The 25,907-nt window shown below is 43.0% G+C and overlaps 2 protein-coding genes across 2 annotated transcripts in view; one reads left to right on the plus strand and one right to left on the minus strand.

The window, feature by feature from the left end:
- Window positions 1–9,267, minus strand: part of UBE2H (ubiquitin conjugating enzyme E2 H) — a 96,506-nt gene extending 87,239 nt beyond the window's left edge. Inside the window, exon 1 of the mRNA XM_081038157.1 lies at window positions 8,753–9,267. Coding sequence (XP_080894283.1) covers window positions 8,753–8,805 — 53 coding nt within the window. The 5' untranslated portion in view covers window positions 8,806–9,267. The remainder of the gene's footprint in view (window positions 1–8,752) is intronic.
- Window positions 9,268–19,018: 9,751 nt separating this feature from the next.
- Window positions 19,019–19,524, plus strand: LOC308492987 (translation machinery-associated protein 7-like). The gene has a single exon (XM_081038533.1). The coding sequence runs from the start codon at window positions 19,035–19,037 to the stop codon at window positions 19,320–19,322; it is 288 nt and encodes a 95-aa protein (XP_080894659.1). The 5' UTR covers window positions 19,019–19,034; the 3' UTR covers window positions 19,323–19,524.
- Window positions 19,525–25,907: the final 6,383 nt, after the last annotated feature.

Raw genomic sequence — 25,907 nt, forward strand, 5'->3', positions numbered from 1 at the left:
GGGACCCTAAAAGCCAACAAACCATTTGTTAATGAAAAAAACCCAAAATCCAGTTTCTTTCCTTTGGATCGAAACAAAAAGGGTTATGTAGTTTCAAGCTTTGTTGCCAAAGAGATTTGCTAATTTAGTAACAGAGTTAGATAAACAATTAGCAAAAAGGTCCTAAACATTCAGTAGTCCATAAGACCATAAAACAATATATCCAATCACCTGGTAGTCTTTTACGGACAAGATTCTAACCAAATCAACCTTCTACAGATAGACACTACAACGGAAATGTTTACCTGAACTTTTGAATTTTCAAATTCATCAACCTTTCAGAAACTGTCTATGCAATATAAAGTCAACTGTTTGAGAGCAATGTCCAGATAACCAAAATTATACTGAAATCATTTGGACAAAACAACTAAATTTATTTTCACTAAACTGAGTAGTAACCCAATTGCTTCTGAGGTAACAGAACCACCACACTCTATCTAATTTTCTATTTACATTGCCTCAACTAAAATTTTATAATCCAAGGAACCTTGAAAAGTATATATGATAAAAACATGATACATGGGAAAAGAAACATTTTGCCTAACACTGAAAAGAAAATGCATAACTTGCAACATCAATAACAATTTCAAATGTAGGAATGTCTCTTACTTGTATACGTAATGCCCCCCCCCAAAAAAAAGAGGTTTAAAGTTAGAAATCAGGAAGTTTAACAAAAGACAAAGATTCCATTCCCAACCAATAAAGAATATTCTAAATCCCCAAATACGGTTCCTACAAGTGCTATAGCCTAAGCACGTTTCGTGAGCCCAAAGACTGTTGACCCAGCCATGCCTCTCTTCCTAAAGATGACAAAGTCCAGCCAAGCCTCTCCCCTTCACATGGGTTTCTTACACCTCCCTGACTTCTTTGCAAGGCCGGGTCAAAAGCTCAGTAGTACCTATTCAAACTGCCTACCTAATGCCCCAGACACCTAGAAACAGAGGAAGACAAACAGGATCCTTCATCCCTCACTTGTGCATATAGTTGCCCTGTAGGGATTTCCACCACCTGGCTCTTGAAGATTTGGCTCCTGCCAGTTAAGGCAGGTACCACCATAAGCATCAGCCTGCAAACAACCAGTCACCTTTCCCAAGCAAGTGGCAAAGTACAGAGAAAGCAACTACAATAACCAAAGTATTTGCCCAGAAAAATATAACAAGTTTTCTCAAACCCAATATCCCACTTGAGAATCACTAATGTAACAACAGCCTCTCAAAAGTACACGCAGACTTTCCTGTGTTTTCAAAGGTTTCTACATTGCACCTGAATTACACTTTGGCAATCTGAAAATAATACACTGATACACATGAGCACAACCTTCCTGTCTGATGACTGAACCAAAGTCTCCCACTGAATAATTATCATTGCTTAAACCAGGTTGTCTTGTTTCTTGATAGCGCAGCTAAACGTTCCAGGTATCAGTAATAAGATGTTAATTTTTTAAGCAACATGCATGTAAACACCTACACATAAATTTTAATATTTGTAATTTTTTCAAAAAGATAATACCAACTATTACAAAGCAATGTGTAATTTTTTTTTATTATGGCATGCCTATTAATTAGCCTATCAAATAACTCACATAGGATGCCAAAAAATAACAAAACAAAAACCCCCATCATTTTGTTAAAAATTACCTTTAAAAAAGATTCCAGGAAAACATACTAAGGGATACCTAACTCTGAGAATCTGTTTCCTGTTCTGCCACTGAGTTGCTATTGCTTCTCTCTGAGTTTAGTTCACATGAATACTGAAGATACTATTCAGACCTTAACAGAGTTCTATGTTTAAGTATTTGTAAACTGCTGTAAAGGTAAATGGAAACGCTAAGTAAAATTAATGTTAAAAAAAACCTTTCATCAGTACTTTACAAAACGCAAGAAAAGAGTACCGTCCACAAAAAGTGTGCTCACCTTTTCAAAAAAGTATACAGTCTTACTAGCAAATGCAAAAACATAAGTTATTTGTGACCTTAATTATAAAATCCCACTCTAAAGAGCCACAAAACAAAAATATTTCACAATGAAAATTTAATTCACTAATTTTGAATAGGGGAGAGGGAAGACCAGCTACAAAACTAACTTTGACAGAGACAGGTTGGAAATTAGTGCTTTAGGATCATGCTATTTAATGGGATTCCTTCAAAATACACAATTGAAACAACAGTTTAAGGTCACAATCTGTGTATGAAATAACTACCAACCAGTAAAAATTAAATTCAAGCTGTTAAAAAGTTAAATCTATACCTACCAAATGATTCAGCTATTCTACTCTATACTTACCCGAGAGAAGCGTATGTCCATACAGCTTTATTTGTAATATCCCCAAAGTGGAAACAACCCAAATATCCATAAAGAGGTGAATGCATAAACAAATTGTAGTACAGCCATACAATGGAATACTTACTCAGCAGTAAAAAGGAAATAACTACATAGTAACAAGATGGGTTAATCTCAAACTATAGTGAAACAATCCACACAAAGAGTGCATACTGTATGATTCAATTTACAGAAAATTCTAGAAAATACAAAATCATTATAGTGACAGAAATCAGATCACTGGTTGGGGGGAGGCAGAGAAAGACTACCTAGGGGCACAGGAAACTTTTATGGAAGATGGATATGTTCACTATCTTGATTGTGATGATAGGCTTCATGGGTAATACTAGCAAAACTTATCAAATATAAATATGCACAGTTATTTATACCAATTATACCTCAATAAAAAAAAAGGAAAAAAATTCAAGATATCAAAACTAATTCTACAACTCTGGCCAGTCATATCTATCTGCTCATGAATGTAATACATTTAACCCACCACCTCACAGTAGGCACTTTAGGAAGTATCCCTTCCTAAAGTATCCCTTCCTAAAGGATACAAAAGTATCCCTAATTTGAGGATTACCATTATCACAAAAAACATAAAGTTTAAACAGAGAGATCAGAACGCATCTTTCATCACTATGCCAGGCTGACTGACTTCAGCGCTGAATTGACACCAAGAAAAAAACAGAACAAAATGAAAACCCAATGAGTGCTGGCCCCAAAGTTTTTAATTAAATATTTTAATTCAAATGTTTACTATCTTAGATCTAGAATCCTATTTTCAGAAAATAGAAATAATCCAAAAATACAGGGAAAGTCTTATGCCTAAGAGGTTAACTTCAATCTTATCACAGAAAAATGGCAAAGAATTAAACCGATGGCAGGACATGGAATGGCATATTATATCAGCTATGCATTATGTCTGGTATTTTTAACTGTGAAAGATGGTTGCAAAAATACTAAGCAAAAACAAGGCACATAGAGCATAATCAACAGGTTGAAAATAATATATCCTGGGAGAAAAAAAGGACTGATAAGAAAAAGGACCTTCCAGGACAATGGTTATTAAACTGTGGTCCCTGGGCAAAAGCATCATCATCACCAGGGAACTTGTTAGAAATGCAAGTTCTCAGGCCCTACTCCAGACCTATTGAATGGACAACTCCAGCGGTGGGACCCAGCAACCTGTTTTAGCAAACCCTCCAGATAATTAAGATGACCCTAAAATTTGAGAATCACTATTTAAAGGATAGGATTATGGGTGACTGTTTTCTTTCTTTCTGTAACCTTCATTTCCCTCAATTATCTTAGTATTTGTATAATCCAACTACGTTTTCTCATTATTTTACTAAAATGTGCACTGTGGTCTACAGTGGAAAAGCTACTGCAATCTAAAGTGCTTTTTGCAGGTCTGAATTGCATGCCTAAAAATCCAATGAGTCTTGGAACCAATAAATCTGTTAAGACTGAACAAGATACTAAATTATATATACTATACATAAATGCAGATCAAGGTACTGGGGAAATTGTGCTAAGCTGAATTTTTAGGCTTGCGTATAATTTACTAGAACTGCACTGCAGGAATCAGATGTCCTGAAGCTGTGAATGCTTACTCATGTAGGTTCCTGCTTAACCAAAATAAGTACTAGTATGTTATATTTGTCACCAAAATCTAGGCAGAGAAGATAAATTCAGAACACTGGGAGTTGCCAAAGCTGTAACTTTTAGCTTGAAGACCATTAAACTGTTCCACCTTCCACCTCATCAGCTCCTAAAACACAGGCCACCGGAAATAAAAGGCAAAATACAGGTTCCCAACTGACACCGGAGCTGGTTAAAACATTACATAATTGTCTACACTTTGAGCACAAATCAGAGTAACAAAGATTAATAACTTAGGGATAGAATGACTACTGATTAATAGCAAAATACTAAAGTTGGTTTCAAAGACAAATGGCTACACATTTTAATGTTTATTTCCATTGTTTAACATCTTTTAAATTACAGGAACACAGATTCCCATCCATACCATCACATAAAATTCACATTTTAACCTTCCTATTCCTTGAAAAGTCAATTCCGAAAATACAATGATAAAGTTATTACAAAAAATAACGATTAAAAAGTTATTACAGAAGGTGATACCGTGCTGACCTGCTATCAACAGCCCGTCGTTTGATTTTTAAGAAAAACTGTTTGACTAGTTATATAAGCATCCTGACTACCCACACTACAGTTTTCACTATAAAACCCCCAGCACCTAACACCATGCCTGGCACAAAATCAAACGTCTGAGGGGATGAACTGTTATTGAAAGCTTCTGAAACCCTTAGGCAGATACCCAGAATTTTGTAAAATTCACTAATGCTGTTCATGAGAAGGTGTAAGTCACTGGCCTTTCCTACCACTCTTAAGGCTTTTGTGGAGGAAGCTTCCATTTCTTCTACCACACTTCTGAATCCCTTCATGAGTCAGTTAAGTACACTTAAAATCGCAACATATCCTGTTTTAAGTTAGGACACGGCCTCTGAAAAAGGGAATCTTTGAAAACTCTTGGTACGATAAAATAAGTTTCAAAATCTCACACCACTGACACAGAGAGTAGGCAAAGTCCCCATTACTTATCAGATCCACTTTTATGATTTAACTTAAAATTTCTTGCACTCTAACTGGTCAGGTTTTCCTGTCCTCCTTTTACCCCGGGAAAACACACTTGATCCTGTAACACCACTCACAAAGCCTCCCCAGCCCCTACTTCTTTTGTATATAAACACGTTCTGGCCACACACTCCATCAGCTGTTCGGTAGCTCCGCCCCTCCTCCTTTTCCGGGTAGTAACAGAGCAGCCAATGAGTTGTGAGGAGCTGTGCCTGAGGCCTTTTGCCTGCATACGCTTTTCCAAAACAAGCAGCTCCAGCCTTCAGCAGGGGCCACTGGTTCACAGATAAAAGGATCACCAGGCTGTGCAACAGGGTGAGACGAGTAACCCCCACCAACAAGGAAACCCGTGTAATCTGAGCTGTTTGTTCCTCCACCAGGGAGGACTTAAACCGATATTCCTTTAGGGCAAATCACGCTTTAAGGTCAGCAGAGTCCCAGTTCTCAGACAATCTAAATAATAAGCCCGGTTTGAGATGGAAACCTCAAAGGTTGCCAGGCTGGAAACAGCACCGTATCAGCCAGCGACCTGACTACTCGACAGACAAACGGCCACACTATTCACCACCATTCCACGGGATTTGGGCTAACTGCAAGCTTCCTGATTGGGACACATTCCTACAGGGCCCAAAAGTCATGTACATCAGTTTCTGGGCTCCTGGAGAGGTTTGCACAACCCTCAGCAGAAGGATCAGAAGAGAAACAATGAATGAGTCAGAGTTTCAGAACATAATCGCCCAGCAGATTATTAAGTGCATTGGTGCAAAACACTCATTCCCTGCATAACTTGGAGTCAGCTCTCCTCCTACCAACCTGCCACAAAAGAAATATCACCGACTCCAAACAACAACCAGAGAACCTATCAAGGTGGTAGAAGGCAGTGGCCCATTAGTTACTCATCCTCTTCTCTCCCTACCCCCACACCGCTACTTTCCTGCTATAGGTTTCCTGCTATATAGGTTCCCTACCAGGCTGTAAATCGTGGTGGCATAATTATGCTCAGGAGACATCCAAAAATGGGCTGAAACAGGAGATTGCAATGAAACTAGCTATCAGCCTCCACACCAAACAAATCATCAAGGGGCACTGAGGGGCAAAAAGCAAGTACATTCCTTCAGACCTTTTCTACTTCCTCTCCACCATCTTTCATTTTCAACCCCCAGCCCTCTCACACAATTGTACTCATTTTAGTAGTGGGTTGGGAAATTTTTACTTAAATGTTTTGCTAAATATACGTTGCTTAAAAATTGTTGGCTCCATTTGGGCCTACCAGTGTGAATTCAACAGAAAAAGGAGGCCACAAAAATCTCTCACCCACACAACACACATGCACACACAAAAGGAAACACAAAAATGTTAACTTCCAAACTACGTTAGCCCAGAAAATAACAAACACGAAACAAAGATAACCTGTGCCTGTTAAATCGTGAGACTGGTGTCCTCCTATCTCATATCTCAGAGATCTATGATTTTTAAAGCGCCTCTGCTTTCTTTTGTCAGAAAGGAGGAAGATGGGGAAAGAACAGAAGGCCAAAGCATCTTTGCCTTTCTTCATCTTCTACTAAAAATAAGCTATGAAATAAGCCACTTAGGGGAAGAAAAAAAGAAAGACACCCTGCTGTTCTTTGTCTGTTTTCCTCTCCCTCTCCACCCCCCACACCCGACTCCTAAATGCGGTAATCATTCTAGATGCCACAACTACTAAATGAACAAAAGGCACTGTATGGAAAAGGCATCAGGTCAAGTTAGGCCTCACCCTTTATCCTCAATCTAAAAATATGTATGTGTATAATTTGAGAATCTGACATTGATCAAAAACAGCTGGCATTCTCTTGCCCACCCCCATCCTAATTAAACATTAGGTAGAAATTTGCATTAGGTGTGACAGTAACTCTCAATTCAAGATAAAAATAACTCAGATTCTGCCACCATGTCATTTCCTAGTTTCTAAACAAAAATAAAACCCGAAACTGCTTTGTGTGAAATGTACACACAGCCATAGTTACAAGTTTTCCTGCAACCTTATGAAAAGCCAACATTACTGGTATCATTCACACGTTTACAAAACTCAATCAGAGCCACAAACAGTTCATAAAGAGTCCATTTCACTTGTGCCTGGATATATGTTTGGTACGTAATATATACTTTATTACTTGCTCCTCTCTCTAATCCTCACTTCTACCTCCCCCAAATTCTAAACTTCAAGCCCTAAACTTAGAAGTTTATCTACTGTTCCTAATTTCCAGCCAAGTTTCCTGAGAAAGGAGAAAAACACCTTCTTATTCCTGAAAAGATTATAAAAAGAAAATCTCTTGCCCAGTCAACTTCCCTCCCATCCCCCACTTCCAAACCAAATGCAAAAACTACTTGTTTAAAACTTTAGCAAATTCCATAACTGAGTATTTAACAACAATCATCGATCTCTACACAGAGGTAAAATGTCCAATCAAAACAGTAACAAATAAAAAGAAGAAAGAAGGAATTCACCTGAAGAATCTAGCCAAACAACTTGAGTTATATAAACAAAACCCTGCAACAGGGGGAAATGGTGGGGGGATGGGGGTGAGGGAGAGAGAAGCAAGAGACAGGACTTTTTAACTGCTTTTCACACGCTACCACTCCCTACACGTTTCCCCCTCTCCCCAGTGATTAGTTGTCCAGAACACTGGGCTCATTTCCTCTCTCCCCCCCACCCTCTAAATTACTCCTTAAAAAATTTCTCGATTTGTCACAGGAACCTTCGCGAATTTCTCTAGCTGGTCATGAAATAATCAGTCTGGACTCCAACCAAAACCACTGCCTGAAGGACTCTTATCAGTTACAGCTTTCCCACTGCTACCTCCAGAGTACATAAAGTTGGGGGAGGGGGGTCGGAAAATAAAGGGTGTCATTTGGCAAGATAATGGCAATTATTCCCCAAGAACCTTATCCTCATAAAGGGTGTTTGCTTAAGTGGCTAGTACAGGGGCTATTTTGTTAAGGAAATCATTTCCCTCCCTCCCCCAGCTGTCATATGCATAATATGGAGGGTGGCTTGCTAGAGGGCCTGGGGGTCCTCACCGCACATAACTAAGGGTGGGACAGGCTTTGTCAGTGGAAAGAAAAACAGTGAGTTTCTACTAGGGACCAGAAAGCTTAACAGGGGTCTCTGATTTAAAACATTCAGAGCTCTTGATCACTTATAAGAGGGGGCACTGAGCAAACTACTCTCTTCCTAATATAGAAAGGAATTAGGGATAAAGGAGGTCACTTGAGTTACCCCAGTTCAAGAAGCACTGAGTGGAGGGAAGGGAGGCATCTCAAGAAAAAGAGAAAAGGCTTCACTCTCCGGAATTTCTATCTCGAGTCCCTAAAGTCAAAAGAGCAAACAGGAAGGAGAGACCCTGAAGGTGGGCTCGTAGGTGAAGAGAGGTGGCTGGTACTGGAAAAAAGAAAAAAGGGGGGGGCTGTTCAGGGAGTCCAAACGTCGTGGTGGGAAGTCATGAGCACTGGGGGTGCAGAAGAGCGAGGAATAACGCACGTTTCGGGGTGCTGCAGATAAAGGGGGAGCTGAAAAGGCTCTCGGTCATGGGAGGTGCCAAGGAGCCGCCGTAGGCACTGGAAGGAGGGAGGGAGCCTCGGACAGTGCCCCGTAGTGCCCCAGGGCCCTCGCTTGGATTTCAGGGGGGTGCCCTGGGCATCCCCACACCGCCCCCCGCGTACAGCCTGAATCCCCCCTCCACGAAGGATACAGCTTGACCACGTCTGTGTCCATCCGCCTCTTGCCCGGACTGGGGGATGACATGGTGTCGCCGCTGCTTCCCCGTCGCCTGCGCCGCCGCCGCTGCCTTTCTCCCTTCCTCCGCTGGTCTGTCACGGGCCACGGGCCCCGGCTCCTCGGAGCCCGCGGACGCGCCGGCTCCGCGGGAGAGGTGGCAACACCCTCTAGGTCCTGTCCCGTCCAGTCAGCCGCCGCCCCCCGCACGGGGAACACCCGGCACTGTCCGGCCGAGTGGGGGTGGGGACCCCGCGGCGCCCGGCTCGGGCTGCCCCTCTCCGGCTGTGGGTTCCGCTGCGGCCCAGCCCCGGCGCTCCTCTGCGCCGCGCGACGCTGCCTCCTGCCTGCTCTAGCTCTCTCGTCTGCTCTCCCGATCACCCTCTCTTGGCTCCCTAGCAGCCTCCACGACCAGCGGACGACTCCAGCTCAGTCGGCCTCTCTACCCTAGCCTCGCTCTGGGCGCCGTGACGTCACCTCTGTGACGTCATCGGCAGGGCGGGTCCAGTGAGCGAAAGGGGTGGGGCGCCGCGGCGTGGACTTTCGTCGGGGATTCTGGGAGATGTAGTTCCTTTTTCTCCTGCCTTCACAGCCCTCTGCCCCCTCCCCCAACTCTCCCACACACAATCGCTCAACTGCCAGTGTCGTTATCATCATCATAAACGATAATAGTAAATAATGGCAATATTATTTCTTTCATGTGTTTTAGTGTAATGAACCTCCTTCTCACACACTGTTAAAAAGGCTGTTTATTTGATTTGAGGAGGCCAAGGTGGCTATTACTCCGGCACAAAAATCAGTAAATTTCCGGCTCCAGCAGGTTCCCTACAATCTAACCTCCTTAGATGGAGATAATTTGTTTGCAGCGATTTTAGACTATAGCAAGGCTTCCTCAGCGCTTGCAAACCAGGATTCATTTTTCTCCACGTATATATAGATAGGGCCACTATTTCAAGGATTAGTGTTGAGGCAGCAAGGTGGCAAGGCCAAACATAATTTAGTACTCACATCCTTTACAGAGTATGAGGTAATTTCACAAAATGAATGACTGATAGAAGCAGAAACACCTTACCTATGCTGTAGTTGAGGACAAAGATTGCCCTCCAAATTCCTATACCAACCCTACGTACTCACTCATTCATTCAGTAAATATTTATTGAGCACCTACTGTGTACTGATCACTCTGCTGGACATCATGGTGAACTAAGAATGACTCTAAATTTGCACAGCTCTCCCATGTGGTCTGTGGATTTAGAGTGTCAGCATCACCTGGGAACCTGTTAGAAATGCAGGCTTGAGCGTCACCTCAGACTTACTGAATTAGAATTTGCAGTTTAATGAAGTCCCCAGGTGACTTCTATGAGCAGTGAAGTTTGAGAGACACTGCTCTACAAGGCGCTCCAAAAAAAGGCATGTGAAACCCAGGAGCCAGCCAGGCAAAAGGGGCAGGCAAGAGTGTTTTAGGCATCTCTATGTTTATATCACATTTTCACTACCATCCATTTTCAAAAATCTTACGTATGCACCCACTAGTACTTTGTCAGTCCCCTTATGTAACCACACACACACATACACACACACACAAACACACAGCAATCAGCTAAAGTTGAACGGTGTTTGCTGCCATCATTCCATCTCTCAAAATGACCGGCTAGTTTGTGTGTGAACTAAATGTACATAAATCAAATTTGCCATTTTAACCATGTTGAAGTGTACGGTTCACTGGTATTAAATACATTCACAAGGTTGTGCAACCATCACTACTGTCCATTTCCAGAACTTTTTCATCATCCCCAAACAGAAACTCTGTACCCATTAAACAGTAACTCCTCGTTCCTTCCTCACTCATCCCAGCCCCTGGTAACCTTTATTCTACTTTCTGAAAAAGATAGGCTATTTTAACTGCTTCTGAAGGTGGTGCATTGTTTTTTCCTACTGCACATAGCAATTCTGTCAGAAGAGGACATGCTTGAATGAAGGAATTTCTAACTCCCCTTATTTGACCACTTTGTTAAAGGAAGATAAGAATGGAGCAGAAAATTGTTCCTGACTGAGTCTCCTCTAGGCTCTTTGAGCTTCTGTTGCTGCTACCTCGTCACCCAGTATGGCTCCCCACTCTCCTTCATCTGAGTAACTCTTGCTTCCATGCTCAGACAGTGCTTCCCAAGCTTTGGTGTACTTCAGAATCACCCGGGGAGCTTGTTTAGTTCACAAGTTTCCAGGCCCCACCCGTGGGGATTCTGATTCAGAAGGTCTGGGTGGGACTTGGGCGTCCATGTCTTTAACAAGCTCCCCTGATGATTCTGATGCAGGCCAAAGTTTGACAACCACTGCTTGACGATTCCAGTAGGTATGGGCACTTTCAAAACACCATCCTGACCCCTCAAATTGGGTCCTGTGCTTCCATAGTGTCCTGTGCAAATAAGGATGTTTCCTCCCCACCTGAGAGCAAGGTGGCAAGCTTACAGGATCCAAAGCTGTTGCTTCCAGAACAGTTAGAAAGAGTCAAGGATGGGACACTGAAGAAAGAAGGGCATGAGGTGGATCTAAAAATTTTCCCTGATGCTTTAGTCCTCACAGATGCTATGCTACTGTGATCTAAGTACTAAGCAAAACTAATTAGAGGAGTGTTTAATTGGAGAAACTTGTTCTGGACAACACTGGAAGAGGTAGGGCTGTTCTACCTAGAAATGTAAGGGAGATTCAGCCCTCTGAGCAGTCATTGAAAAGGAGTTATTGGGGCCGACCCAGTGGCTCAGACGATTGGAGTGCCATGCTCCTAAGGCCGAGGTCGCTGGTTCGATTCCCACATGGGCCAGTGAGCTGCGCCCTCTACAGCTAATATTGTGAACAATGGCTCTCCCTTGAGCTGGGCTGCCGTGTGCTGCTGTGGGCTCCCCTGAGCTACCATGTGCTGCCATGAGCGGCTGGTGGCCACCGACTGATGACTGGCGACCAACTGTCTCAGCCTGAGGGAGCGCAAGCCTCGTAATACCAGCATGGGACAGGGAGCTGTGTCCTACACAACTAGACTGAGGAACAACGGCTTGAACCCGGAGTGGGAGGGGAGGCGGAAGAAAGGGGGGGAAATAGAAAAGGAATTACCCTTCTTAGTGTGTCTAGTAAGTGCCTTAGCTCTGGGTTACTTAGGACAAACCTGCCCCTCTCCAGCTCTTAATTATGCCTCAGTTAATTGCATATATCCTCCTGGAGCCTCAATTTTCTCATCTGTAAAATGTGGCTCATAACTTCAGGAGGCTGATGGAGTCAATGGTAAAGATGAATGGGAAAAACCCTTGTAAACTATAAATTGCTTTTCATAAAGGTAACATGAAGTGTTCATTACAAGATGTAATATGATATTGGTGGCAGTATTATTGTATTATTAATATCAACCCCCCCCATTTGCCCCACTCCTTATACACTGTATGTCATTTAAGGAAAAGGGAATTTGCTCTTTTTGATGTTTTTTAAAAAATGTCATAGCGTCAGTTCCTTCTCTTTGTGGTGAAGGTATGTTCGCATTTCTACAATACGCCTTTTTTCTCTGGGCATTCTGCCATTTGCTCCTTCATAAATCCATCTCCTCTCTCCCGTCTTCCTCCCCCGCCCTCCATTGCAACCCTCCCCCTCCTCTTCCCAAAGCTTCAGAGGACTCCTGAACCTGCCCTTGACTAGGTAGGTTCAAAAGGTGGCTCCCAAGTGGTGTCAAATGACAGCCCTGGTTTTACTTATTTTTGGCTTGTGAAACCTAGAACTCCTCTGGCACAGAGTAAGTTTGCGCTCACCTTTTTTCCCCAATGTTCAGCCATTAGAAGGTCAATAATTTACTCTAAGACAACACTGGGGCCTGGGAGTTTCTGTTTATATGTGCACACACACGGCAGCACGCTGGCATGAGCCATGTTCTTCCTTATCAGGAACGACCAGGGACGCTGTGAGGGAACAGCTGTCCGACCCTGCCTGACTCACCAGTGTTGCAATCTGGGAAATGTATTTGGGCCTGTTTATCTCACCCCAGGGCAGAGCCAAACTTGACCAGGGGAGCCTCTGATCTCAGGAGCAGCTTCTCCAAGGCGAGAATGTAAGTTTGGAGAGAATGTAATGCTTTGAGCAAGGCACAAAGAGGGAGTAAGATGAAACCTATCATTTGGTGGAGGGAGTGGAAGAGCCCAGAAGTTGCTCTATGTCTGAAGGTACCTGTTGACCCAATGGCATTAAAACCAAGTACATTTATCACTGACCCCACCCAATGTGAAAGTCCTCCCAAAAAGACCTTTTGATTCCATTTGACCATTTCTAGCAGGAAATAGGTTCATTTGAGCTAGCGTTCTTGGCATCTGAGATCTTGGGTCCAGGCCCCTCTAAGGGCAATAATATTAGCATTTTCCTTGCTGCTATAGAAATAAAAAGCTTAAAACTCATTTCAAGTCATTTCCACGTAACCCTGTTACAATTTGTCCCCACAGAAGCAGTCAGTGTCAGCGCAGGAAAATGCAGGCCACACAGTAGCAAGGACGGAAAGATTTCACCTCCTACATTGTTGTCATTTCCACAGTACCTCTGTAACAGGCTCCTTGGGCAAACACCAACCCCCCCAAAAGCAGCATGATTCAGTGAGAGCATAGAACTTAGAGACAAACAACCCTTTCTAGTCTCAGGTCTGTTACCTGTTATTAATGTATAGGCATACCTCGGAGATATTGTGGCTTTCGGTCCAAATCACTGCAATAAAATGACTATTGCAATACAGCAACTTGTAATCTTTCTGCTGGTGGAGGATCTTGTCCTTAATTTGTAAAAAACACAACATACTATGAAGCACAATAAAGCACAGTGCAATAAAATGAGGTAGGGCTGGAATTTGGGCAAATAACCTAACCTTTGTGCCTCGGTTTACTCATCTGTAAGATAGGATGATAGCAGCTGCATTCCATTTACCTAGATCAAATAGAGGAAACGTTGCAACCTCCAAAGTGCCAGTTTTATATAAGATAGGATTACATCCCCTCTACACACACACACACACACACACACACACACACACACACTTACTAATGCCAAATCTCAAGGAGGGAACAAGGTTGGAAATTATTGACACCTACATCCAGCAGCCCTCACCTGGGCCAACTCTCCTGTTTGGAGCCTTTGTTTTGCCAGTCGAGGCCACCTGTGTTTCCTCTGCAGCTTCCTCATCTCCCCGTTCTGGAAACGCTCGAAGCCCCAGGCTCAGTTTTCAGGCCTCTGTTTTTCATCTACATTTAATTCCTAGGTGAGCTCATCCAGTCTCTGAGCTTCAACTGCCATCTATGCTCTGACTCCCTAATCTACCTTTCTGATGGGGACCTTGCCCGCTGCGCTACTCCAGACATATACATACAGCTGCCTATTTGATATCCCTTCATGTCCCAAAATGAAGTTCTGACACCCTCCCCACCTCTTCCTCATATAATTTTACCCATCTCAGTAAATGACAACTATTAAGTTGAAATATATGAAATTGCCATTTTAAAAGTGAAGAACGGTCCAATATAGCAACTTCATTTGGTTTAACCCAGTACATCTTTCTAGCTGCTCAGGCCAAAGGCCTGGGACGATGGCCCATGACCCCTTTCTTTCTCTAACACCCTGCATGCCATCCTGTTGGCTCTACTATCAAACATATGTAGAATCCTTTTCCCTTCCCCTCTACCAAGCTACTGTCATTATTACAATTACTTCCCAACCAGTCTCCTCCCTTCAATTCTTGAATTCACTCAGCTAGAAGCCAGTGATCCTTTTAAACCGTAAATCAGATCTTGTCTCTGCACTGTTCAAAGCCTTCCAAAGTCTTCCCATTTCACTCTGTGTCAGAGCCAAAGCCATCACAGGCTTCCTAGCCCCTAGAGGACCTGCCTCTACCCATTTCCCTCCCCACTTTCTAGACACACTGGCCTCACTGCTCTTCAAATATACCAAGTCGGCTCCTGCCCCAGGGCTTCGCGTTTGCTGTCCTCAGCCTGACACGTTCTTCAACTAGATAAAAGCACCACTTACTCCCTCATCTTCTTTAGGTCTGCAGAAAAGTCACCTCCACAGAGACTTCCCTGAGCACCCTATCTCAAATTGCAGTCCCAACTTCACCCCAGCACCTTCTTCTCTTCCCTTCCCTGTTTAGCTTTTCTCCCTAGGATTCACCACCATTTTACATATTACATACTGTATTTTGCTTAGCTATCTGTTTGCCTTTTCTCTCGACCAGGATGTAAGCTCCAGGAAAATAGGAATTTTGTCTGTTTCATTTACTGCTATATAGCCAATGCCTAAAACACTACCTGGGGCACAGCAAGGGCTCAAATATTGAATGAATAAAAGGAAGAAAGGAAGAATCCAGCTAAAAAGGCAACAAAAGATGAACAGCTTAAAGCAGTCCCTTGGAAACTCACAAAGTTAGTTCTTCCTAATGGCCTCTTTGGAGTGGCAGGAATCCTTGTATACTGAGCACCTACTCTGTGCCAGGCACTGTGCCAACGTAGGTTGCTTACAACCAAACAACCTGGCAGGATAGATGTTATTTTGCTTACTTTATGGATGAAGAGCCTCAAGTTCAAAGAAGTTATGTAATTTGTCCAAGGTCATATAACCAGTAAATGGTAGCATAGAATTCAAGTCCAGGTCCCCAACTCCAAAGCCCATGCCTCTTACACTCTGCTGTGCTACTCTGTTTGTTAACTCACATGAAAATCTTAATTTGTTGACATTGATGAACTCATTATTTTGAAGGCCCAACCTAAATTCTACCTTCTTTATGACCATGAAGACTTCCAGGCTATTCTAAACCAAACTAACGTTGCTATGAAAGGGAAAAGTCTGTGCCTCCTCTCCAGTGTTCCCCATCTCAGCGAACGGCGGCCCCATTTGGCCAGTTGCTCAGCCTATCCTTGAAGTCTCCCTTGACTATTGTTTTCTCCCTCACCCTCACACCCAGTTCATCAGCAAACTCCATGAGAACTCCCTTCAACTTATTTGCCAAACCTGATCTCTTCTCCCTGTGTCTATCACGGAATCTGAGACACCATCCTTTCTGCAGTAAGTCCATCTATTGGCCTCTCTGTGTCCACTGTTGTCTGCCATAACACCCTCACCCTCACCTCACAATCTATTCTCCACCCAGGAGCCAAAGAGATGTCTTACAATATAATTCAGCCCAAGTCACTCTCCACTTGACAGTCTTCTGTGGGTCATCCTTAAACTCAGACTGAGATCTCAATTCTGTGGCCTCTGCGATGCTGTATGATTTGGGCTTAGGCTACTCTTTCAACCTTACTTCCTGCCTCCCTCACATCCCCTCGGCCATTCTAGGTGCTCATGTCCCTGGACACCCCAAGTTCGTTTCCACGTCAGGACCTCTGAGCTGGCTGTTCCCTCTTCCTGGAATGCCCTTCCCCCACATCCTCACAGTCGACTCCCTGCTTTCTACACTACGACCTTTATTCAAATGTTCGGTCTTCAAAGAGGCCTTCCCTGACCGCCCTGTTTTAAAAGGTATACCCTTACTTTCATCTCCTTACCTTGCTGTAGTTTTTTGGTAATTTTTTAAAGATTTTTATTTTATCTTTGGTTTTAATTTTACTATTGGAAATGTTTAAATATGCTGAAAATTTGAGGGCATAGAGTACAATGACCACCATGCAGATTTAATAACTGTTAACATTTTACCATTTTTGTTTTACCTGCATGTAGGCGTGTGTGTCTGTGTGTGTGTGTGTGTGTGTGTATTTTTTCCCCCTAAACCTTTTGAAAATAACCTTCAGACACCATGACACTTCAGCCCAACAATCTTCAGCATGCATATCCTACAAATAAGGATATTTTCCTTTATACGCATATCATTAGCACACATTAGAAAAAGAGCAATGATTCCCTAACATCTAATTTAAAGTCCATAATTAGATGTTCTTAACTGCCCCCCCCATGGCTTTTTTTCCTCCCAAAATCCATTGAGGATTCACATAATGTACTTTGATTTTTTTTATTAAAGTTTATTGGGGTGACAATGGATAGTAAAGTTATATAGGTTTCAAATGTACAATTCTGTAATACATCTTCTATATATCACATTGTGTGTTCACCACCCAGAGTCAGTTCTCCTTCCATCACCATTTTTTTGATCCCGTTCACCTTCATCTACCAACCCCTCTCCCCAATGTATTTTGATTTTATATCTCTGTAGTCAGAAAACAATTGGGAAATTACATTTTGCATTCCTAGCTCTTTTGGATCTCTGCCCTCCTACATCCCCCCCCTACCCTCACTCCCATCTCTGTGCTATGTACACAACAAATAATTATTTAATAAATCATTGGTAATGATTAACTGAAAAGTCCTACTCCTCCACATAAAAACTTGTTCCCAAATATTTATAAGAAGCATTATTCATAATACCAAGAAGTGGAAAGAACCCAAATGTCCATCAACTGATGGATGGATAAATAAGAAGTGGTATATCCAAGTAATGGAATATTATTCAGCAATACAAAGAAATGAAGTACTCATACATGCTGCACCAAGGATGAGCCTGGAAAATAATTATGCAAAGAGAAATAAGCCAGTCACAAAATAAATACATATTGTATGATTCCTTTTATATCAAACACATGTTGTATGATCGTTTTATATCCAGAACAGGCCTATCTGTAGAGACAGAAAGTAGATCAGTAGTGTCCTCCAGCCTGAGATGAATGGGAAAAATGGGGAGTGACCACTAAGGGATATAGGGCTTCTTTTAAAGGTGATGAAAATGTTCTAAAATTGTTTGTGGTGGTAGTGGCACAACTCTGTGAATATACTAAAAATCACTGAATTGTACACTTTGAGTGAATTGTATGGTATGTGAATTATAGCTCAATAAAGGTATTATCAAAAAAAAAAAAAAAGAAAGTCCTGCTCTTCCTTCCTGCTCCAGATCACAGCAGGAATAAATGTTGACCAAATATCCTCCTCCCTCCTCTCCCATCTTCTCCCCATCTCTGTCCTCTCCTCCCCTTTGAACACAGCAGAGGTGCTGAGGTGTGGAGAGGAGGAAGTTTTACCTGCGTTAGGGGAAAGGCCCTTTATCTTCCAGTCTGCTGACTGAGAAGAACCACAGCTTTTCTTTCCACTAAACATACTACTTTGCCCTCTCTGGGGCAGAGTCCCCTTTGGTCCCACCAAATGTGAGCTTAGCCCTTTCCCCCAGCCTGTGGGGCTGTTGCAGGTCAAGGTCCCCCACAAGGGCAAACACAGATGTCCACCTCAGACCATCTACTGGAGTCCAGGGCAGCCTTGCCAGGTTCCACGTGTACACACCTTTTTTGTGGGTGTTGCGTGGTTAGAGTGGCTACTTGTTTCTAATCCAGCTTCCCTACTACACTGAGTAGGAATTGTCTTTTCATCTTTGTATTTTCTGTACCTAAAACAGACATTTGCACTTACAAAGCAGAATGTGTGGACTCAGGGCTTTTACACCCAGCACTCCAATCTGGTTCTCTGGGAAGGAAGAGGAAAGCTCTGGCCCTGTGACTTCAAAATCTGAGCTCCTGAGTGAATTCCAATCCCAGCTGTCACAGGGTACCTGGGGACTTCATCTGCTCTCTTCTGATAGATTGTCTGTGGGTGGGGGGAGGGAACTGGGCAATACCAGGATGGTTACACTTATAATAGTTTACATTGAATCAGGAACTTCAAACATTTTCTATTAAGTCTGAAAAGACTTAACCAAATTTTTCTGATTCTTCTCAATGCCAGCCAGTTCTCTTCTGCTAATTTTGCTGGAGGAGAGATGAAGTTGCATTAGGATGAAGTTGCATTAGGGGAAAACAAAAATGTATGAACTTAGTTGACCAAAGGAAAAAAAAGCTAAAGTGAGAAACCGGGACTCCTGGTTCCTTTTCCTTCCTAAGTGTTTCTCCTCTGACTTTCTCCCAAAGTCTCCACACAGTTTGGTTGTGTCCAGGACACACTGGCTGCCTCAGCCTTACTCTAGGGGTCACATGGCAAAGGCAGGAAATGTGCCCTCAGCTGACTGGCCTGTGGTGGCAGACAGAGGGAGGAAAGAGGATTGTTATCAAACTCTGTGATGATTGGTTTGATCCAATCATCTTCTTCTTGGTTAAAAATGATCATTTTGCAATAAATACATATATCAAATCACCATGTCGTAAATCTGAAACTAGTATAATGTTATATGTTAATTATATCTCAATAAAAAATGCACTGATGGGGAAGGGGCGGCAGGCGCCATGTCCGGCCGCGAAGGTGGCAAGAAGAAGTCCCTGAAGCAACCCAAGAAGCAGGCCAAGGAGATGGACGAGGATGAGAAGGCATTCAAGCAGAAGCAAAAAGAGGAGCAGAAGAAACTTGAGGAGTTAAAAGCGAAGGCGGGGAAGGGCCCGCTGGCCATAGGTGGAATTAAGAAATCTGGCAAAAAGTGCGCTGTTCTTGTGCCTGGGGCAATGGTGATCCTTAATTCCATTCCAGTTTTAACATTTGGATTCCCTGCCATAAGACCTGTTGCCACCTATACCTAGAATGAAGTGTTGTTTTGGAGTCTGTTGTACATTTAAGAATAAACTTTTGTAAAAAATAATAATAATAATGCAGTGGCTCATCTGTTTAGTTCTTCTCACTCAGCCATTTCAACCTTAGCTGTGAGGTCAGAGGAAACCCGACCCAGAATCCTAAGTGTGTTCTTCAGTCTTTGTTCTATCCCAAATTCTGTACTGCCTGGAATTAAACCAACTCATTTGAAAAAAAAAAATGCACTGATATATGCATACATAAAGTAATAAAAACACATACATCAACATATTTTTAAAAATTAAAAAGTTTTGGGGTCGCCGAATGGCTCAGTTGGTTAGAGCGCGAGCTCTCAACAATAAGGTTGCCGGTTCAATTCCCGCATGGGATGGTGGGCTGCGCCCCACCAAGGTTGAAAACGGCAACTGGACTTGGAGCTGAACTGCGCCCTCCACAACTAGATTGAAGGAAACAACTTGGAGCTGATGGTCCCTGGAGAAACACACTGTTCCCAATATTCCCCAATTAAAAAAAAAGATTAAAAAACAACAACAAAAATTTATATTAAAAAAAGACATGTATTAACATATTTTTAAAAATTAAGAAGTTTTGTACCTCAACGGATACATGAAGAAAGTGAAAAGACAACCCACAGAGTGGAAAAACTATTTGCAAACATATATCTGACAAGGTTCCCCTGTGCAGAATACATAAAGAATTCTTACAATTCAACATTTAAAAGACAAAAACCTCAATTAAAAAATGGGCAAAGGATTTGATTAGACATTTCTCCAGGGCCAACAGGCACATGAAAAGATGTTCAGCATTATTTGTCTTTATGGAAATGCGAAGCAAAATCACAATGAGATACCACTTCTCACCCACTAAGATGGCTATAATCAAAGAGACACAATAGGGGCCGGGCCGGGGCTCAGGCGGTTAGAGCTCCATGCTCCTAACTCCAAAGGCTGCCGGTTCGATTCCCACATGGACCAGTGGGCTCTCAACCTCCTCGAGTCCCGCAAGGGATGGTGGGCAGCGCCCCTAAAAGTCCTGGAAGTACACACTGTTCCCCAATAAAGTCCTGTTCCCCTTCCCCAATTAAAAAAAAAGACAATAAATATTGGTGAAGATGTATAGAAATTAGAATCCTCACAGATTGCTTGTGGGAACATCAAATGGTGTAGACAATTTGGAAAACAGTCTAGCAGCTCTTCAAAAAGTTAGACATAGAGTTAACCTATGACCCAGCAATTCCATTCCTAGGTAGAATGGACTGAAGAGAAATGAAAACACAAAACTAACTTGTACACATTCATAGACGCGTTATTCATAATAGCCAAAAAGTTGAAACAACCCAAATGTTCATTAATTGATGAATGGAAAAACAGATGTGATATATCCATACAATGGAATATTAATCAGCCACGCAAAGGAATGAAGTTCTGATACATGCTGCACAGATGAACCTTGAAAACAAGCCAAATGAAAGAAGCAAGTCATGACAGGCACATATTGTATGATTCCACTTATATGAAACGTCCAGAGTAGGCAAATTCATGGAGACAGAAAGTAGATCAGTGGTTTCCTGGGTTAGGGAAGTAGGAAATGGGAAATGACTGCTAAAGGGTATGGGATTTCTTTTTGGGGTAAAGTGTTCTAAAATTAATTGTGCTGCTGGTTGTACAACCTTGCAAATATACTAAAACCACTGAATTGTACAGTTGTAAAGGTTGAACTTTAGGGTATGTGAATTATAACTCCATAAATAATAATGATACCAAATCCAGCTTGAAAAAAATTAACACTAAATAAAAATGATGACACTTTTCCAATGTCATATTTGTGGCTACCTGGTCAGTGGTTGGGCCAATGAGCACAGCGGCAGGCCCAGCGCAAACTTGCAGGGCCTCTGGGCCCTTGCCCACAGTTACATCATTGCATCATGCGGCGAGAACACATGAAATCTCTCACTTCACATCCTATTTGTTAACCAGTGCTTACCAAAGTTAGAGTCACAAACATCTGACTGCCCAAATCATTAGGGTCCAGAGAAAGTTCAGAATCAAGGCAGTTTTTTTCTTAGTGTTCTGGACCCAGTTTGTATACCTTCCTGGATTGGCCAGGCTCCACCCTTCCCCAAGCGCTCTTGATCTGGCTATACCCACCCTGGGGAGCGAGGGCCCAGAAGCTCCAGCATCAACTGAATTCCAGGAGCCTCTGGCTTCCCAGCAGCTGCGAAGAAGGGTCCACACAACCCAGACAAAGGAGAAAACACCCACAGGGTAAACGTTGACCAAAAAGGGAGGGGGGGCTGGGAGGAGCTGCCAAGTGATCACCCTACTTCTCTTTCCCCAACTAACTCTTCCATTCCTTGGAGACATCCCAAGTGATTGAGCTACAACCACGTGGATTTCCTTGTGAGGCCTTTGCTAGCTTATATTTGCTTTCCTTCCTTCCCTGTCTCACAATTTCCATCACCCTTATTGCCCTGGGCTTGCAACTACCCCTGTGAAACATTAACCCTTAAGCTTTGCTTCAAGCTGTGTTTTCTAGGAAGCCCAGACAGACAAACTATGCATTTACTTGAGGATAAAGGGTTTATAAACCCTCAAAGGCTCTTGGGGCTATTTTCATCACCCTGCATTCCTACCTTGCCCCATTAAATAGAAACTTCTGCTCACTTCTCTGGAAGGGAATGGTACTGGAAAAATAGTTTTAATCCTTCTGCTGACCTTCTGCACTCCATGGGGGGAGCCCCCAGTTCTTGGCAGGAAGGATGGGGGTGTTTGCCCTGCAGTTATTCAGCTGCTTTGCCAAAGACTGTGTCAAAGTTTAAATCTGGGAGGAAAAAAATAGGAAGCCTGTTTGGATGCAGGTAACAGGCACATTTTTTCCATTCCAAGCTTTATAAGTAATAAAGCTATATTATCATCTCAATTTATCTGATTCCTAAGCTCTGTTTTCATTCAGTTCAGAATCTGTGATAGTTGGGAAAGATTTTATGAATATTAGAATAATGATAATGAGCCCTCATGGTCCCCATAGGCTAGAATAAATATCTGGAGACCATAGAATGTTTGGCCCAGAGCAGGCTGCATCTTTCCAGCCAAAGGCTCTCTCAGTGTAGTCCTGCTTGTAGGCATAGCAAGCAGGCAGCGACCTCATAGGAACAACACTGGTAAGAGGCATAACAGCATATTATGTCCATCAAAACATGTCCTCATTTTGTTTTGGACATAAATTTAAAATGTGTTCACAATATTTAAGACATATAGTTTAGGTTCTCATTGTATCAATGACAGACATGCCTTCTTTCATTAAAGAATGTATTGGGCCAGCCCGGTGGCTTAAGCGGTGAGAGCTCCATTCTCCTAACTCCGAAGGCTGCCGGTTCGATTCCCACATGGGCCAGTGGGCTCTCGACCACAAGGTTGCCAATTCAACTCCTCGAGTCCTGGAAGGAATGGTGGACTATGCTCCCTGCGACTAGAAATGGCAATTGGACCTGGAACTGAGCTGTGCCTTCCACAACCAAGACTGAAAGGACAACAACTTGAAGCTGAACGGCACCCTCCAGAACTAAGATTGAAAGGACAATAACTTGACTTGAAAAAAGTCCTGGAAGTACACGCTGTTCCCCAATAAAGTCCTGTTCCCCTTCCCCAATAAAATGTTTTTGTTTTGTTTTTTTTAAAAAAGAATGTATTAATTTTTTTATTGAAAGATGACATTTAATAAAATTGTCATCTAGGGATTCCCCCACCCCCACCCTGCCCAGTGGCTAAAACATTATAGGGATTTTTTTTTTCTAGTGGCCAGGCTCCAAGGGTCAGACTGGGAATTCCCAAAGGTGTGCCAAAATGTGGGTTATAGGTGTGTGAAGGAGTGATAGACTTCACAGCCCTGGAGCAGCTGGCACCTGGTGATTGCTTCCTGCCTTACATAGTCAGTTTATCCTTTCTGTCGCTTATATATTACAGTTTACCCTGACGTGGGCCATGATGCAAAACATCTGAGAAGCACTGAGATAAATCATGCGTTTCATAAGGGATATTTTGCCTCCCCCGAAGTGGGCCTGCTAATTGAAAATGTTTGAGAATTATTGATGTAAAAAGGTCAGAGGAATATTTGTTGAATGAATCAGTGAATCAATGAAACAAATGGAGACAACCTGTGGCCCCCTGTGGCCCTTTATGGGAAATAGGTGGGCAGTAAACCCTATTTAGCTGCGAGACCATTTGGAACAGGGCAACCAGGAATAATGAGAGAACATACTTGAGGAGGGCCAACAGAGTATCCCAAGTCGTCCCCTCAGGTCTTTCCACTCCAGCGCCTAAGAGGTCTTTCCTCCTTTGCTTCATTTGTTGTCTCTTGTAACACATAGTCTCTGGCTCTCCCCCACTGGAAGTTAATGGTAGACTTTCTGGTCCCCTGAGGCCAGTTCCCTTCTCCTCTCACCTCTAACCAGCTTATCCTCGGTTCCCCTGGAGGCCCTCAGTCCTCCCCATCCTCCCCCGCCTCAGCTGTGGGCTGTGCCAGGCACACAGGTAACAGTGCCTTTGTTTGCAGCTCTGCTCACCTCTGAGCGGCTAGCATTTGAAAGTCTTGAGAAGCAAACGCCTTGTGGTATTCACTGGCACAGGCTAAAACCAGGAAACACTCCACGCAAGCATGTGCTCCATTGTTGAAATGACGTCCTTGCCCGGGATTTTTGACCAGTGTACAAACAGGAGCTAAACCTCCCACATCCTTTACACAGGGACTTCTGAAACACATCAAGGGTCTCAGAACCACAGGCCTGGCCTCTTCCTCCCCACAAGGCTGCTTACCAGTTACCGATGATTACCTGGTGGGTACCATAGTTGGCCCAGCCCAGAACCATGCCAGGACTCGTCTATCATTCCTGAGATTTCCTTTGGTAAGCTCTTCTAGGTTACCCCAAATTCTCAAATATTCCTCCCCAACCTTGAGAAGGAGGAAAGGGGGTGCAATAGCTCTTTGGAATGCTTGTCTTCAGCATAGAGAGGATGCCAGACCAAGTCCCCAGACGCTCCAGTTTGCTGCTTTCCCATCAGATACCTCATTTTCCTATCTCAGCTGCCCTCCACACTCCCCACTACTCTCAGAGCTATTTCTTCCTCCTGAGGCCTCAAACTAACACCTTCTGCCCGGCCTCTGCTCTCTCTCTCTCTCTCTCTCTCTCTCTCTCTCTCTCTCTCCCCCCCCCCCTCTGAAATTGTCTGTGTGCCTGCCACTCCTTCAGATGGCTACCAAGGTTAGGGGTGAGTGGATATTTTCCAGGGGTGCCAGGAGGCCCCTCAAAGCTTATTGAACCAAATGCTCACCCCTATCTTGCATGCCCTTAGTTCCTCACATGGATACAAAGAGAAGAGAGAGACAGACAGGAAAACAAAGAAAAATTTAGAATTCAAAACTCAACCACAGTGGCTTATTGGCCTGAAAGTATTATTTTTCATTGGTAATTACTCTTTACTGATTTTAAAAATACTATCTTTTCAGTGGGGAATATTTAGAACATGTAAAGAAAGTTACAGTCATCCATAATCCCATGTCCCACAGAAAAATTCCTTAACATTTGGCAGGTTTTCATTCTTCTGTTCACATATTTTTTACATAGTTGAAGTATGTTGTATATGGGAATTTGTATCAACTTTTTTTGCTTACTAAATCATAAGCACCTGCTCCTAACATTGTTTTTAGCTGCTGTGAACTATTCCATTATATAGATGTACCAGGATGTGTTTAACTGTTGATGGGATTCATAGACGCTTGTTGCATACCTTTTTTTCTTGTTATAATTAACACTGCACGCTTGTCTGTACCCTATACTTTTTAAAATGTTCTTAGGATATATTCCAAATAAAGTGGGACTCGTTGGCCAAGGGCGTGAACATTGTAAGATTCTTTTCTTTTTTTTTTTCAAGATTTTTATTGGGGAAGGGGAACAGGACTTTATTGGGGAACAGTGTGTACTTCCAGGCCTTTTTTCCAAGTCAAGTTGTTGTCCTTTCAATCTTAGTTGTGGAGGGCTCAGCTCAGCTCCAGGTCCAGTTGCCACTGCTAGTTGCAGGGGGCATAGCCCACCATCCCTTGCGGGAGTCAAACCGGCAACCTTGTGATTGAGAGCCCATTGGGCCATGTGGGAATCAAACCAGCAGCCTTCGAAGTTAGGAGCATGGAGCTCTAACCACCTGAGCCACCGGGCCGGCCCCACATTGCAAGATTCTTGATTTTCAGAAAGTTCGCACAGCCTCCAGCAGTATTAGTTAAATAAATCATTGACACCCTCTTTCCTTCTCCTCCCACCCAAATGCACTTAACCTCCTTCATTCACAACAGTTTGCCTTTCTGCCATGTTGAGGAAGGAAAGGAGACGTCTTCTGTGTCATTCGTGCTGAATCTGTCTTTGTGTAGCTGGACCACACACAGTATGACCCAGGCAAGGCCTTCGCCAGTATCAGAAGACTAGAATATTGTGGAATGTCAAGGTCATGATTGTTTTTGTGGAATGAATTGATCGCTGGCCATCTTCCTCCCAGTACCAGAAGCTCCATGCAGGCAAAAGTCAGATC

This window comes from Rhinolophus hipposideros (assembly GCF_964194185.1).
Source record: "Rhinolophus hipposideros genome assembly, chromosome: 25".
NCBI classification, from domain to species: domain Eukaryota; kingdom Metazoa; phylum Chordata; class Mammalia; order Chiroptera; family Rhinolophidae; genus Rhinolophus; species Rhinolophus hipposideros.

Excerpts from the sequence above, each read along its gene's own strand:
- LOC308492987 (XM_081038533.1), top strand. The coding sequence starts at position 19,035 with ATGTCCGGCCGCGAAGGTGGCAAGAAGAAGTCCCTGAAGCAACCCAAG.